Source organism: Hyposmocoma kahamanoa, unplaced genomic scaffold (genome assembly GCF_003589595.1).
Source record: "Hyposmocoma kahamanoa isolate Upper Pololo Valley unplaced genomic scaffold, ASM358959v1 100021, whole genome shotgun sequence".
NCBI classification, from domain to species: domain Eukaryota; kingdom Metazoa; phylum Arthropoda; class Insecta; order Lepidoptera; family Cosmopterigidae; genus Hyposmocoma; species Hyposmocoma kahamanoa.
In genome coordinates this window covers 2892514-2909368 of record NW_020653200.1, presented here as the reverse complement: position 1 = coordinate 2909368, position 16855 = coordinate 2892514, and the positions used below count along the sequence as shown (strand labels likewise).

General features: G+C 37.4%; 1 protein-coding gene across 1 annotated transcript; it reads right to left on the bottom strand.

Moving 5' to 3' along the window:
- Positions 1 to 1009: 1009 nt before the first annotated feature.
- LOC113240265 lies at positions 1010 to 16036 on the bottom strand. The gene is made up of 4 exons (XM_026477526.1): positions 15980 to 16036; positions 15648 to 15711; positions 1385 to 1601; positions 1010 to 1298 (listed from the first exon to the last, which is right to left on the bottom strand). Exons 1-4 carry the CDS (start codon positions 16034 to 16036, stop codon positions 1010 to 1012), a joined length of 627 nt encoding a protein of 208 aa, XP_026333311.1.
- Positions 16037 to 16855: the final 819 nt, after the last annotated feature.

Genomic DNA, 16855 nt, shown 5'->3' with positions numbered 1-16855 from the left:
GGCCAATTATAAATTTCCTCAGATAAATTAACAGTTTTCATTACAAACGTAAAATTAAGAAAAAAATAAAAAGAGAAATTGTTACCTAGAATTAAAAAAAAATATTGCAGAGCAGTCGCTAAATTAGGTTTAAAAAGTTATGAAAAAGTCAATATCGTGCTGCTTCCCTATTCTGTTATAGCACTCACTCGAATGAAGAAGGCATTTTGCGTATACTTTTAGCAAATGGAAATCGATGAAAATCCTCAAATTTTAAAGACATTTACACTGACATACCGATTTCTCAATGAATTGTGGACCGATTTTGAAAAATCTTTTTTGTTTGAAAGGGTTGTACTATGGAGGTGGTCCCTGATGCCTGCACACAATTTTGTAAACCTACGCTCGCTTTTCAATACTCCTCAAAAGCTCATACCGACCGCGTTATCTAACCACCAGACAGCACTTGGTGCTGACCAAGTGCCAAGCTGCTCAGACCAGCATACCTGTGGTTCTGTCAACGTATACCAGTTTTCGTGTCTCCTTCAATCAAGAACGTCGTTGTCTATCGGTGTTTTACCGGTACCTAAGCAGATTACTTCGTTCACACAGGTATGTGTGACGACGTCTTCCAAGTACCCACTGCTCGAGGTCAAGAGTTCCTCCCGCTCAATCTTTACACCACTCGCTCGACTGCCTCTTCAACACTCGTATTCTAACTCACAATTTTTGTTCGTAAGTATTGTTTTATTTTTTTTATAACTTGTTACCCTTCTAATAGAGTCCCTTCACGACAATAGGTAAGCAAATTACACTTGAAATCGTCAAATTAGTTCCCTCCGGACGCTTTCGCGACCAGTTGCGAATGAGGATCTTTACATACCGATAATAAATAGGTAAAAATTGGATTTTAATTAAAAAAGTGACAAAGAATAAAACATGTTTATTGATAATTCTTTTTATGACCAAACTGACAAAAAAGCAGTAACTCTTAAAGATTCAACATAGCACGCGAAAAGTAAGCAGGAATTTAACTATAATTTGAAGACTCTTCAGACTCACTGGTTTCAATAGTTTCGAATGATGCAAAATTGTTGAATTTCTTGCTCGGCAGACGTAAATGTTTTGAAAATGCACCCTTTGCGTATTTATTGAATAATACCATTTCCTTATCCTCGGCATCCCACTGAGATTTTGGTATATAAAAGAGTAAAGGTCTTAGAATTTTTGGTGTTAGTGAGTCCACATTATAAAAGCGACGACGCCATAATTTTGTAGTGTCTACGATGTTCTCTTCACCATTCAACCACTCAGGTATTCTAGAACGATAATGAACCTCTAGATATTCCAGAATATTTTAAAAAGCATGTGCATTGTACTTACATTCAATCAGAACACTACTTACATATTAATATATCGCAGTAACCATCTGTAGACGTCAGTATAAAAATTAGATTTTAATGGATTAAGATGAGCAAATACCATAGCAGTAGATACACCCTCAGCAAAGCAAATTGCAGTTAAGCCCATTTCATATCCGTCAATGAGAACAACTTGACCGTCTCTGATGTTTTCTTTGGTAGGATATGAACCGGACCGTAATAGAGATCCGCTATGCCTACCTGGAATAAATTTATAGTTAATACTACAAGCAAACAAGTGTACTCAATTTCAACATTGACTCACTATGGACTCACAGAAACAAAAGTCGACAACGCTTTTTACAAAAGGCACTCTACACAGAATAGGCCTATAAAAAAAATCGATTCTCATGTATACGCTAGAGACGGAACGTTATCGACGTGACGGTGTCGACATGTATAATATTACGTACTGGTTAATCACGTATATGAAATGTATTTCCATGCTTGGCTAGACTGGATGTAGCGGATTTCTTTTTGCAAGTTTGTTTGGCGCAAGACAACATATTTTGTGGAGCAGTTGACGCGATGAACTCGATAATGGAAACGAAAAAACATCGATTCGAAAATAGTGTTCATCGTGCGATGGTATTTTTTTATTTGCACCTTGACAGAGGGGACTGCCTATCGGTGACGCTTCCAGTCCTATATGCTCTAAGCAGTCACGCATCTTACAAAAGATTAAACATAATAACAAAATTCCAATAACGGAAATTGAATGCGCTATTTTTTGTAGGTATAATTGGTAATACCGACTGCTTGCGAGAAGTAGATATCTAAACAACTGCGTGCAATCAACACTTGCTGCAAGCAGTTATTGCAGTGCGCATAGAGTCTGACCAAAAAAGCTGACACTATGCGATTTGAAGCTCTGAGTGGCGTTGGAACTACTGTGGATAGACGTGTCGCTTACCACCAGGCGCATAGCTTGTTCGTCTCGTCACTTAGTATAATAAAAATCAAACGCACTTTTCAAAATCTATGTAAGGCAATACAAAGTTTCTGTCAATGAAATTAACAAAGCTCTGGGGACTTGTTTAGGTAATGCATTACCTACACATTTACAAAATCCGGATGCTATCAACAGATCATTTCTGGATTCTATTCCAAACTTTGACTCTCCTGAGTGCCAGGATCAAACAGTTTTGGATTGTTATGTTAATAGTAGGTTTTGGCTCTGTAGTGTTAACCGTCAAACATACCTCCGAAACAATTACTGTCAAATAAGTGATACTGGACCAAATTAACAGACTCGAGTATTGTTTATTTGACAGTAATTATTGCGGACAGATGTCAGATGGATAACTAGAGTAGACCCCCAGTTTCCACGAATTAAAACTTGACGATTTCGTCATTATTTAAGGATTTTCTTAAGACTGTGAACTGGATTTCTTGTAAATCTGTTTGCACTGATGGAATATCCATTAAAATGACAAAACTTACTCTGCCGTATTCGTTGAAGGCAATCACTTGTTAGCGAAACTCGGAAATAACTTTTAAAGATTTATTACTTTATGTCAATTCTAATCACAATTTATTATAATCACGATGACAACAATAACAGTCAATTTATCTGAATAAAAAGCACTATTTTACAGTGCGAATGGGTAGTCGTCGCACACCAAGCGCTAGGAAGTGAGTGTGTACGTTTTTTTTTTGCGGACACTTTGCAGTTGGCCTCTGATGGCCTTGACTGCGCCACCAGAAGAAAAGGGCGAGCTGAAGGCTCTTAACCCGTAAACTAAACTTAGTAGCGGGCCTGAGGGCGCCCAAGTGGGCGCGGACCTCGGCTCAGGGCGTTACTGAAGACTTTCGCCAGAAGTGCTGTGTTGTGGGAGAGAATCTACCACTGCACGTGCTGTAATGAGGGGCTCTACGACAACGGCCGGCGAGGACGGTTCGTGCGTGACGAGAGGGACTGATTAGCGATCTAGTTGGCCTTCAAAGAGGCGAGAGTGATAGGGTCGTTGAGGACTTCCCTTTGCCGACGGGTACTACGTACGATTGTTCCCTGAGGGGGTCGTAGTTGGATGCAGCCACCACAACGGGGTTGGGGTGGTGAGGAGCAGAGTCGAAGTATTTCATGAATTGGGTTATTGTAAGGGGAGCCCTAAATCTATATGGAGGTTAGCGTTGAGCAGGTACTGGGTCAAGAGCACGCCAAGCTTGACTCTTAAGACTTAAATCCAACTCTATGCCGCTTACGATAAGAACGGTCCAAAGTACAAAGTGTCAAGCTTGATGTGCTCTTGACTGTACCACGGGGCACCCGTCGCGTTGCGCATGAATCTATTTTGGAGAGTCTGCTGGCGGTGTATAAGCGACGCTGACGTAAGTCATGATTGGGCGGATGCAGGTCGAGTACAATCTCACCTTATTTCGAAGCTATTTGCTATGCTTGTTGAGAAGGGGGTGGAGGTGGCTTACAACAAAGTGGGCGCAGACGGTTTTCACGTGTGCTTTGAATGACAGCTTCCTATCGAGCGTAACTTCTAAGTATTTGACCGCGAATTGTTGTCGGAATTGACTTCGATTCTCCATCTACGAAACCACTCGCCTAGGCGTGTGGTGGAAGATTGGAAGAGCTGCGGACTCTAATTTGGAGCTGCGCGCCGAATAATAGAGCGTAGTGTCGTCGGCAAATAAGGCGAGATTTACTGACTGGTACTTCGGGATGTCGATTGTGTACAGGGAGAATAGGAGGGGCAAGAGGGCAGAGGCTTGCGGGAGTCTAGCTCTTAGAGGGGAGGAGAGTGCGTCTTCGACTGGGTAGCGGAAAGAGCGATTCGACAAGAAGTCTCGAATGATTGAGAGATAAAGCCATACTTCTGTTCGGGAACGGTCATAATCAGAAAGGCGAAGTCGTTCGGCTGACCCACCGTCACCACATAGATCAAGGAAGTGGAGGCAAATGTCATATGATGATAGGGATCAATTGTGGTAGGTACCCATCTCGCCCTATGACTGGATGCCGCCCACCCTTTGCTTATTTTCGTGAGTATTTTGACGACGAATCAACGAAACGATCTCGATTAGTTAGTATTTTGTGTTAATTAATAACAAAATCATATGTTGTTATATTTAATGTGAAACATGTGAAAAACTTTAAGTTTCATTAATATAGTAGATTTTCTTGCTTTATAAGTCTCCTTTTATTCAAAATTTTTATTAAGTCATAAAAAACCGCTAACGCTTTGGTAAGGTTCATGACGGGATGCCATGATCGTGCATCGGGGGGTTTTGCAAGGGTTTTGGGAGAGGAGATTTTTTGTATTTTTTTCTTAAAAATAAATGCTTAAAAAATGCTACATCAAATCCAATAAAAAAAGAAAAGAATTTTCCCGTACTGAAAGGGCTAAGCAACGCCGGGGCTAGCCTATATAACGCCCGGTGCAATCACTTGGCGCCCTCTAGAAGACACGCGATCAAAATGGAATACTTGTAATCGCTTACGATAATTAATCGTTTCCTAAGTTATCGAAATTCGGGTGCAAACGTGCAAACGGTGCAACTAATGACGTTGGAAAGCAATAGGTAGGTAGCCCGTTAACTTCGCTTGCGCCGTGAGTAACGCCATCTCTTTACAGGCGTCGCGAGTGTCGCTTGGCGCCCGAAAAGGCCCTGCTCAATCTGCAGTATAGGATAGCCGGTACTATCTCTGAGTAACATGTATTGGCCTAGATTCATATTATTCCATCCTATAAGGCCTATATTCACTATACAGTTGGCACTAGCAACCTCATAGAGTATTTTTTATACAAAATGTAACTTATTTAAAGCTGGAGGCGGTGTATAATTTGCCATGTGAACTATATTACGCGGTCGATAACTGTCTATGTAAATTCGTGGTAGAGGTACTGCGGCTTAGTTTTAGTATGAGAGAGTAACTATCACAATAGATTTTCGAAAAAAACATGGCAAATGTTGATCGTGTACAGTTCTTAGTTTCCCAAAACTCGACAGTTTAGACCCGGAATTGGACCTTCAATATGCAATGAAGCAGTAAAGAATGGAATATTGTAAGTGAGGCCGTATTAAAACGGGACAGATACGGCAACGTATTGATTACATTTCTTTATTTTATTTGGAAATAGCAAAATGTTAAATGTGATGTCAAAGCAAGTATAACTGATTTTTGTATGTACCTATATTTGTTCAAAATAGACCCCGTAGCAGCTGATTACATTATGATGAAACCTTCAGAGTGTACTGTCAGAAAACTTAATGCGTTACCACTTTAGCTGTTATTTTAGCGTCACAAGCGAGCACTTATCAATGAATAGTTTTTTTTGTTATATATACAAACGGTTTACATAAAAATAAATTAAGGAAATCAAGAAATTAAGGGACGGAGCCATTTACAATCTCCGCTTCCGAAGAAAAGGGTGAAGGCTTCATTTTTGGTGATAGTACATCTACGTAAGATCACAAATATTGTTAGATCTCGATATCTCAAATTATTCCGAAGTAACAGACTTTTACTTGACATGAGAAAAGGATTTCTTTGGTCTTTTATCCCGAAACTTGGTACGAATTCTTATCAAAGTAAGTAATAAATATGATTTAAAAAACGGATCTGTTTTCGCGTAGTTCTGTTCTATTTCGGAAGCTCTTTAAGTAAAGGGGACATTTTTCTTAATTACACGCTGATAAAGTCGCATGATTTAACAATAAGTACTACTATAATATATACTTTCCAACATTTTGTATCGTGGTTAGAGCAAATTGTGGAACTGGAGCAGAAATTTAATAAAATTAATACTTAATTAGTTTAAGCCCGCGCGCGCTTCCGCTTTGCGACCTCCGTTTATATAGTCATTTTACAGAACGAAATTTATCATTGTAACAAAAAATGCCAATATAGTCTATTATGTACATGACAGAATAACTCATTCATTTACTGAATGACAGTATATCTACATTAGAATAGAATTGAGTGTACTGTATGTATTAACAAAAAGGGCTTAACTCAAAATTATGCCACAGTTCAGTCGAAAGACGGCGATGATTCCTCCAGGTCCTCTAAGGTAAATCGGTAAAAAAAAAATTGGAATCAATACGGGGTCTCAATATAGTTATAATACTATATGCAGAAGTTGTTAATAATGATATGATAAACGTTCCATTAGTACTTAAAAGTTGTGATGATTATTATGCCATCATCGTCAGAAAACGAACAGCTTCCGCACTTCGACGGATTCGGGACAGCACAATAACGGCATCCTTGCAGGTCATTCAAGGTCAAGGGATAAGACTGATTGTCCTTTTTATAGGCATTGCATTGGTTCGGGAAATATATGTATAAATGGCTGCCGAAAATATTTGAATCAGATTAAAATATTACGTTAATTTAAATATGCTAACAAGGGAATTTCTCCTAAAAGGGCTAAAGTCTCTGACTTCAGTGGTCGAATTTTTTTTCTTAATTTCAGAAAAAAAACATTGAGCAGGAAGGAAAAATAACTCAAGCTTACATAAGATTCCGTCAATTGCGCAATTAGATTCTTAATAATTAATGACATATTTGATCCACCGAATTCAGCTACTACTGAAATCAGGATTTTTTTAACAAATGGCATAATTTTTGTATAAAATATTACGGAAAATGCAATAAAAAACATTCAATAATCTACATAAATATTTACTAATATGACTAACTATTAAATCAAGCTTTAAAATTCAACCGGAGCAACGCAAACAAGTTTCATCTTAAGACTATTCATTAAAATTGCTTTTCAATTTTGGCTGTTCAGCCTTTTTCCAATCACGAAGTATTTCCGTACCTCTTTTCAAAAAGAAAATCATAGAACGTACTCTAATATCAAATATATATATAACTTCAAAAACAATATATTTTTGGAAACTTGCACGATTAATATCTGTCATTACCTTTTATAAATGACGAGGTAATTCATGCAGCTACAAAATCTTTGCTTCCGCTTTTTCTTCGCATACCTCTGTCTATCTTTTTATTTTATCCTTTCATACACACATCAAAAAAAGTTTGCGATCAATAGCATAAGCTCCTATAATTCTTTAAATTTAACTTTATCAAGAAAAAATCTATGTTGTATGCTTTCTTTAAATAGGAATAGCCTGTTTGAAATTAAAATATAAAACTATTTTTTATTATTTATTTTAAAAAATTGAGCCATTAATCATAATGTAATAGTGATAGAAATTTCATAGAAAGAAAAAGACTGTTTAATTAAACTTAAACAACAATTTATTATTAAAAGGTGTGAATTCAATATAAAATAACTCCTCCCCTGGCTCGAATACATGCGAAGATCCTCCTGGGCATGCTGAGGATCAAGTTATCCAGCATTTCCTGGGGTAACCTATCCCATTCTTCAATAGCGGCTTCCCTGAGCTCTGGAACTGTCTGGGGACGTGGCTCACGGTTCCATACTGCTCGTTTAAGAGCATCCCACGCGTGCTCTATTGGGTTTAAGTCGGGCGAGCCGGCAGGCCAGTCTAATCGTGTGATATCGTATTCTTGAAGAGCAGCATTGACTCGTTGAGCTCGATGTGCGGGCGCATTATCATCGACCAGTACAAATTGGTACCCATGGTTTACTCGGAATGGTCTGACGATATCATCAATAGCAACTGCTTTGTACTTGTCTGCTGTCATGAAGCCCCGATACGGGATCAAAGGCGTTCTAGCTCCAATCATAATGCCACCCCAAAAGGACACCGATTTTCCGCCTTGCTGAACTGTTCCAGTGGCAGTTCTTTGTCTTTCACGGTCGCCTGGTCTTCTCCAGACACGGACACGTCGGTTATCTGGATGAGTGCTGATTCGGGATTCGTCAACGAAGAGACAGTTTTGCCAAACGTTTTCGTCCTCACCTTCTTCATTTTGCCGAAGTCTAGCCCACTGCAATCTTCGTTGTTGACGTTGCCGGGAATTGAGCGGAGCTCGCCAAGACCTCCGTGCTCGTAATCCAGCCTGGTGCAAGCAATTGCGAACGGTCTGCGTGCTAACTTCAAGCCCAGAGGCGGCCCTGACTTCTGCTTTTATTTTAGTGGCGTTGATTGTTGGATCACGGGCTGCCAGCAACCTAATATAGCGCTTTTGGGCAGCTGTCAAAACAGTTGGGCGACCGCTGCGGGGTCGGTCAGCTAAATTCCCCATTCCGTGATACCTCTGCAACGTAGCCACGACACAGGATTGGGATATAGCAAGTCTGCGTGCTATTACTCTCGTGGTGTATCCTTCTTCCCTCAAAGTTACTATTCTAGCTCGTAAAACCTCTGATAATCCTCTTGGCATTTTTTCAATCACAACTTTCCGCGAAAAATATCTTGAATCGCTTATAATTGACTAAATCAGATTTCTGAATGAGCGTAAGCTAGGACTGAAAGCCTTTTTATATGAAAAAACAATTGAACGGGGTCATTGTTTTATGTTCTAATTTATTTTTAAATAAAGAATCTAAAAAGAAGAAAAAATCATAATATAATCTACAGTAACAAAAAAGATTTCAGTTTTTCGAAGTGATCGCAAACTTTTTTTGATGTGTGTATATAATCCGATCGCTTTTTATCTTTGCTTTTCTAGCACGATCCTTCATCTTCTTGATTTCTAATTTTTGTTTTGTTTTTCCGTATTTTTCTTTCTTTCCGATTTCGGTGGAAGCTTTTCCGAATTTCATGGCATAAAATCCACCGAATCCAAGGCCCCAGGATTCAGAAAATATATACAAATATTATTGATATTACTCGTGTAACGTTACACGTTTATTTTAAAACTTTATTTAAAAACAGACTTAATATAACAAATATTTACTCAATTATTGAAATATAAACTTAAAATATATAATATTACTATTTAAACATAATATGATTTTAACTTATACTAATTCTAATATTTACACAATTAATTAAATCTATTTTATTATAGTAAAATACGATTTATACTTATCAATGAGATTATATTATTTATTTACAAATCGTTCTCATTTTAATAGTAGCACTAATCATGGAATTATTAATTAGTGCGGGGCTATGTTGAGTGTGTTGAGTGTGTTGAGTGTATGTTGAGTGTGTTAACATTTCTGCGCCTGACTGTCTCTCGCTATTGTTCTCGAGCGCATTTTTGTACTTACCGGTTTGGAACATTCTAGGCCGCTGCTAACCGGCCGCTCGTAAGTCCGCCCCTAATCGTCATCCGGGGAGATACCGAGTAGCGTTCACATTGAAATATAACCGTTGTGTGTCGTCTTACGCACTCGGCGAAGAATATATTATTCTTTTAATAATACACTAGTGTTGCGGACACTTTTAAATATAATCCTGACGTATTTCGGGTTTCATTTTTCTGAAAAGTAAATGTGATATCTCACACCCAGTTTTGGTAGGTGCAAAGCGTTGAACGTTATTTAATTTTATTGTGTAGTAGCTTAGCTGTAATTGTTAGTTAAACTGCAATCACTATTTAAATATGTAGCTGTATTCGTGTTTCATCATTTTAATTATTATTTCATTTTGTGCTGCAATTCATTCGTAAATTTATTTTGTTGATTTTCTGGCTCTTTCGACTACGGCCGTGGGTATCAGTCATATCAGTATGTATGTTTAGTGCCCACTTATTTAAATTAGTACTCGCCTTCTTATGACATTATTATTATGCTTTTTAACTCCGCTCTGCTTGTGAACACAAAACACGCTAAATTGCTACCTGGTCACTTCCTATATAGTGTTACCTTGAAAACTGCAGGGTGTTCACTATGTTGGCGGAGGAAGCTCAAGCAATTTTTGAGACTGTGTATTGGTTCACTGCATCACATGCATTGTGTGATTCGTTACCCTGAATTTTCCTGGAGGACTGAGCAAACCACAGCCGTCACCCACCATCTCGACACCGTTCCTGCCCTCGTAGCCGACCAGACCAGATCGACCAGTAGCAGGGAACCACCGGTCTGCGACGGCATAATCTAGACGGGCATGGTACCAACGACCTATTTTTTGGAATTTTGTTACTGTTATTTATGGGGACGTTACCCCCCATAATAAATTTATATTAGTGATGATCTCGTCGTTTATTTTAATAATAAAAGGTACGAACGTCACACTCGAGAACGGTACTTCTAAAACCAATAAATCGTAATTATATTTTAGTTGTCACAACACATATTATAAAAGATATTGCATATAACCATAAAATTTAATTTTTGAAATATGGTATACACCGAATTCACAAATCAACCTGGACCAAATCCACCGAATTACGTGTTTACAAATCCTCCTCCTGTTCTTTCCAGCCGCAGGGGCGTGATGGACGAATAATACGAACGAATTGCGAAGCTTCTAAAATGCTTCACTTCTGATTTTCTTTGAATTTTACTCTGAATCTTGGCGTGATTAATAAGTACCATCGAATTCCCGCGTAAGCTTGGGACACGCAGCAATCTTGGTATTGTGACAAAACTATAGTCTAGTTTATTGTGAAATTCAGATTAAAAGTAAGTACTGTCATCTAATTTTTTATACGTGAACTAAAGTCTAATACTGATACACAGTTTCAATTTTGAGAAAAATGGCACTTTGTGTTGGATTCTGCATTTCGGACACGCCACCGTTGTCAGGTTTTAAACCATTCGGATTTTTTTTTCCATTAGGTCCGAAAGGTTTATTGGGAAGATTTTGTGTTCTCCAGTTAACTTTCGACCTATATTATACTGTCTTTTCTTGTAGATTTTTGTTTTGATAAATAAGTGGAGTTTAGTGCATGGACACAGAAAATTGCGGTTTTGGAGAAATGTCCACATAATTTAAGGATTTTGCTCGAACTGTATAGATAATAAGTCCATAATAAAAAGTTTATACTACTTAAAAGTTTAGACTAAATAGTCGTTGAAAAACCAAATACAAAGACACGACCCAAGCACATAGAAAAATTCGTGATGTCCGTTGGTTCGTTTCGTGGCTTAGTTGGTATAGCGTCTGGCACAGTATGCAAGAAGACGTCGGTTCGAATCTGACCGGATCGAAGGAATTTTTTCTGAGTGTTCGATCTTTGTATTAATAATTATAACAAACTAGTGGAGTAATTTCACAAAAAATAATTAAATAACAATTCAATAAAATTTTAATTAAAAAGTTTATTATTATTAGAAAAAGTTCTGCATAAATCTCGTACATCAAGAGAACAAGAGAAGATCTTGATGTGTTAGCCATTTGGCTTTTTGCGCATTTGGTCGAATTTAATCACTATTTGTATTTGTAAAAGTGAAAGGAAACTAATTTGCTTCTCCGCGAACCCGGTGGGGTGCAAAATAGCTGTGCTCCTGTTGAATATTTTTTTCATGCAGTTAATTGTACCTCATTCGCTCCGCATAACATAAATAACACAAACGCAACTTGGACTTCCGCTAAGTAACGCTTGAATCTATTAATTACTATTTATATTTAATATTGTTAGTCTTTTCAATCCGACTGTATTTTTTTATGTGTATATTACGCGATTACACGATTACGGCATTTGTGACCGTTTTTGATAATTGGTTTTTGTTGGAAAGAGGGTACATTTGCAAAGTTGAAAGTCGGTTCCTTTTTTTCTATTAAAGAGTATGTTTTTTATTCAATTAAAAGATAGTTTTATTACTTCATAATATACGATCTGATGTCTCGTGGTAAGATAATAAACCGTCATTTTATTTTATTTATTCTTACTATGTAGCAGTGACTAACAGTGACAGTTGCTTTGTGACACAACAGTTAATTATTTACAGAATATTTTATCCCGTGAGCGGAGCATTACCGTAGTACTTACTACCTACGTGGCAGCTGTTCATCACTCGGAAACGTCACGAATGGAGCACCGAAGAGAAATGTTCTTAATAAAATCCATTTGGACGCATGACTCGGCACTCGACCCTTCTTTTGTTTATTACAAGAATCGCGAAAATGTTACTTAACCAACTTGTCTTACAATATTATATTGTATTTCATACCCTTGGCAATGATAAAGCCTCATGTGATCATTGTATGTCAAAAAGGGTTTCGACCACATAAAAGTCATAAAAATAAAACGAGCTATGTGCATGAAACAAATTACGTAGAAATACATGTGACATCTTGTAATTCTCCTATAAAAGCATCAAATAGTTATCGATTAATTTTGTTCGCAGAACCATTACTCCTCTCCTGATAAATTGTGTTATGCACATTATTTGAGGCCTTATTATAAATAGAGGTGAGATTTATTGTCAACTACAACGTAATAAGATTTCATCCGCCCGCTCAAGCTTAACGAGAACTTTTCCCACTAGTAGTATGGTGGGTATTTTAAGTCCCTACCGTACTACCAAATCGTAGCCCGAGCAGCACACCCATATCTAAATATATTGTAATTGTCAGTTAGTTCATACTTTATTTTGTCTACATCTATTCCTTTAAAATTTGTCAGTACTAATTCAGCACGGAATACGAGTAAACACGCGTATTCCATTCAATTAATCGATTCTAAATAGAATAATTTTTGTTCAAGTATATTTGTTGATTACAAGTAGTCGTAATAATAGTATAATAGAAAAATACTAGAATAAGATAGTTAAGTCCTTTATTTTACTTGCTTTTTTAAAATGTTTATTACTTGTAAAAATTAAGACTTTAATGTTTTATCGACTTCAATTATTGAAATTATAGTTCATCCAGTGAAATGAGCTTATTACATAACATCTTTTTGTAATAGAACATCTTATCGATTAACTTAAATAATGAATACGCACGTCAATGTATGAACTTGCGACTGCCTTCATTAATTTTACTAGATGGTTTTCTGTTGGTAATTGATCAAATTGATGAATACCAAGACAAGTGAAAATGTTACTGCTGACAAAATATGGTATAATCTTATTAATCAGAGGAGGTTTACTTTATGACGGCCTCGTGTGAAATTTTTGTGATTTCTTTATTATTTCTCGGATTTCTAACTCTGCTACTCTGTATATTTGGATAGCATTAGGTGGAATAAACTAGACCACCTTCGTCGTGTTGCCTAACGTAGGTATCACTAAATGTTAAATTTGGCCAAAAAAATATACAAGCGACCGTACGACGAAACTGAATGCATTATATAAAAGTGCGTTCGTTCGATACTCATGGCGTATATAACATATAACAAAGGATCACAAATATATCACACCAAGTAAAAGTCGCAATGTATTACAAAGCATGAGGCATACACTCGGTTGCATATTTGTTTTCTCGAAATTCGTACAAAACCAAAATAATTATTTTTAAAATAAATGATGCATCTTCTGATTACAAAATCACTTGCCCGTGGAAGGAAACGTCCCTGTTTACCCGTTTACCCACAGTTAAGGTGCTTTTGCAGTTTATAATGGCACAATTACGCATTTTTCGCGTTTTCGACTGGTGTTTATCTACGATAACGGTCGAGCGCGTTCTGAAGTGTGTGTGTGTGCAGCGGCAAGTAAGTGAATTTCACTTACTTTGGGCACGCGAAGTACGTACACTTGCGGCGTCTATCTAGATATATATATGTCTGTGCTGTAATGCAACTAAAATATAATGTAACAACCCTACGCATCGCGCGAAGTGTAGGCATTTACACGCTGCACAGGCGGGAATTTTCCTACTTGCTCTTATTATGCTATGGTAGCACTCAATAAGTTTCTCCATACTAAATAAATCTCGGTTAGACCCGTGTGTATATTGTGATCTCGTGTATAAGGAGATAATTGCTGTACATTGTTGTCAATTAGTGCCGTGCAGTAAAATTTATGGAATATATAATTTTACAACACAACTTTTTTTTTGTGTTTCGAAATTCGAAATTTAAAAAATTAAATACAATACGGAGACAAACTCGTGTCAAAGCTCAATGCAAAACAAAGCAGTTTCGAATTGACGACATATTAAGTAAACATTTTTAATTTCGTTTTATTAAAACTTTTTAATCAACTACCCCTTGCAATACTAGTTATAAATCTAAAAACTTATAGGTCCGGCTCGCATTTGATTGTATTTTTACGATAATGAATTGAGATTTGACCTCACTATTTTGTGATCTGTCAAAACGGCCATCACAGCGTGCCGGTACTGAGATAATTTGTGCCGAAGATTATACTGACCGAAATCTGAATAGGTAACATGTAAAGCGATTCGGGGGTTTCTTACAGTATGAAGTATGATAAAACAATTAACATTTTTTTAAATACAACAAATATAAAGTTTCTTTAGACTCGAGAACACAGGGCGGGTACGGATAGTAACTGCGAGTAACAACAGCCTGGAAAATATTTTTTTTATGTAAGCCCCTTCTCTCAATCGCCTTACCACTTGTATTTAATTTTAATTATATAATTATAATAGTTTTAAACACTGACCACATAAGTACTAGTAATTAAAGAAGTCAGTAATGGTTTAAAATTAGTAAACATACAGGACAAAAACTAAAAACAAAACTATTAACAGCACAGGGAATGCGTCCAATTATCTATTGATCGGAGATTGTTCGAAGTCAATGCAATATACGCGCTTACCTCTTCTGTAATTAGGTACTTTTGTTAACAAAAATATTTTTAGGTTTTTTTTATATCGATTGACGGGACAAATAAGTCGTACAAGCCTGATGGTAAGCTACACGCCTGTCCATAACAGTTGCAGCGCCACTCAAAGCTCCAAATCGAAAAGATCTGAGGGGCAAGGCCACAATGCCCGTAATCCTGATGCATAAGTTGACAAATCTCATGTGCCTGAATTTCACCAGTGCCCTTACATTTCAAAAGAGGAACGCAATAATGCTCACATCACTGTTTGGCGACTTTCTCAAGTTTCTTCACATCACTTTCACAAGGAACTCTACTGCTACTAAGTAAGTGATTAAGACTTATGCGTCATATCCTTTTATTGGTACAAAGATGTATATCGTTGGTTTTATTTAGGAGTAACTGCGCAAGTGATTTCAGACATGCATCAAACAGACAAAAAAATACACGATGTTGTAAATAACACTGACTTTTTTTAAAGTACTGCCGCGCGGTCGCCAAGCGGAATCCGCGACGGTCTAACTGTCATGGCAAAATACGCTCTATTTATTTAACTTTTACGTTTTAACTGAAATGAGCGTCCCGGACACGCGGGCGAGTCCAGTTTGAATTTGGCGCACGCGGTGCGATAACTTCGCCTCGTGTAACTGGGCGCTAATAGTTTTATTATAGACATGTTTTTGTTTTAACAGTTTTATTATAGACATGTTTTTGTTTTGCTTACCAGTAGGAATGGACAGGTCAATAGCCATGCGCGGCTTCCAAAAAAACGTTCCTGGAATGGCGGACTGGAACAAGAATAATATCTACTGAAACTATAAATTTTTACGGGTATACTAAAACGCTAACTAAAGACGAGGAACTTTGAAATGTTCAGCATTAATCAGGTGTTCATCATTTATCGCCAAACTCAAACACTGAGATGGATGTTCACAAATTCACGTAGAACTACTATTTGTTCTGAGGTCAAGTCAAGATAGTTGAGACTGATTGATGAGCTTATTGCAAGTTCGTACTCGTACAATCAAGTTAATATCCGTAACTCAAATAAAATACCTTGGCCACAGGAACCAGAGCCAAAGTAAATAATATTAACACCGTACTTTTCTCCATTTGGAAAAGTTTACGAGATCTTCTGAGGGAAATTCGATACATAATGAATGATTTTGTGTGAACTTAGCTCGTGATAATATTGTAACAACAATTTTTTTACACATCCGAAGTTTGTATCAACAGTTTAAAACAAAGACGTAAACATTATGATCATGGCACTCAAAAGTATTTGAGTAATTGGTAGCATTTATACACAATCTTGAGTTTTGTTCACTACTAGGCAGTCGCGGCAATGCCAAAGAGGAAGTTATGTACTTATGTATACCGATCACAAGATAGATAATTTGACCTTTGTACGTACCTACCTACAACGACACATTAAACAAAATACATAGAACGCAATAAAAATATAACAAGGGTAAATACTTGACTCATCTATATATATGTGGTCTTATCCCTTTCGTACTGTGTCAAGAGCTTCCGGATATTTTGGAAATAACCCCGTGTAACATAAGCAAAGGTGTATCTCCACACTATATTGCTGTGGTTCAGTATTCGCGCAGATCTAAATTCAGTTATTTGAAATACATATCGCTCAGTACCCGAACTGAACCATAACAATATTTTAAGATTTGATCCTTGTTGTTCATCATCATCATGGTACCTATAAACTTGTCTAAGCGTATGCGTATAAGTAGTATTATTGAAAGAAAAGTCAAGCGCAAACAGGTGAGCACCGCGATTTGCGGTGTTTAGCAGGAGGCGGTGAGCAGGCGAACTACGAAAGGGCGCGATGGGCGCTATCACCCGCCACCAGACTGCCGCATCGATCTGCCCCGCCCGTCGTGTCGTCGCTATTTGCGCGCACTTCACTTCACC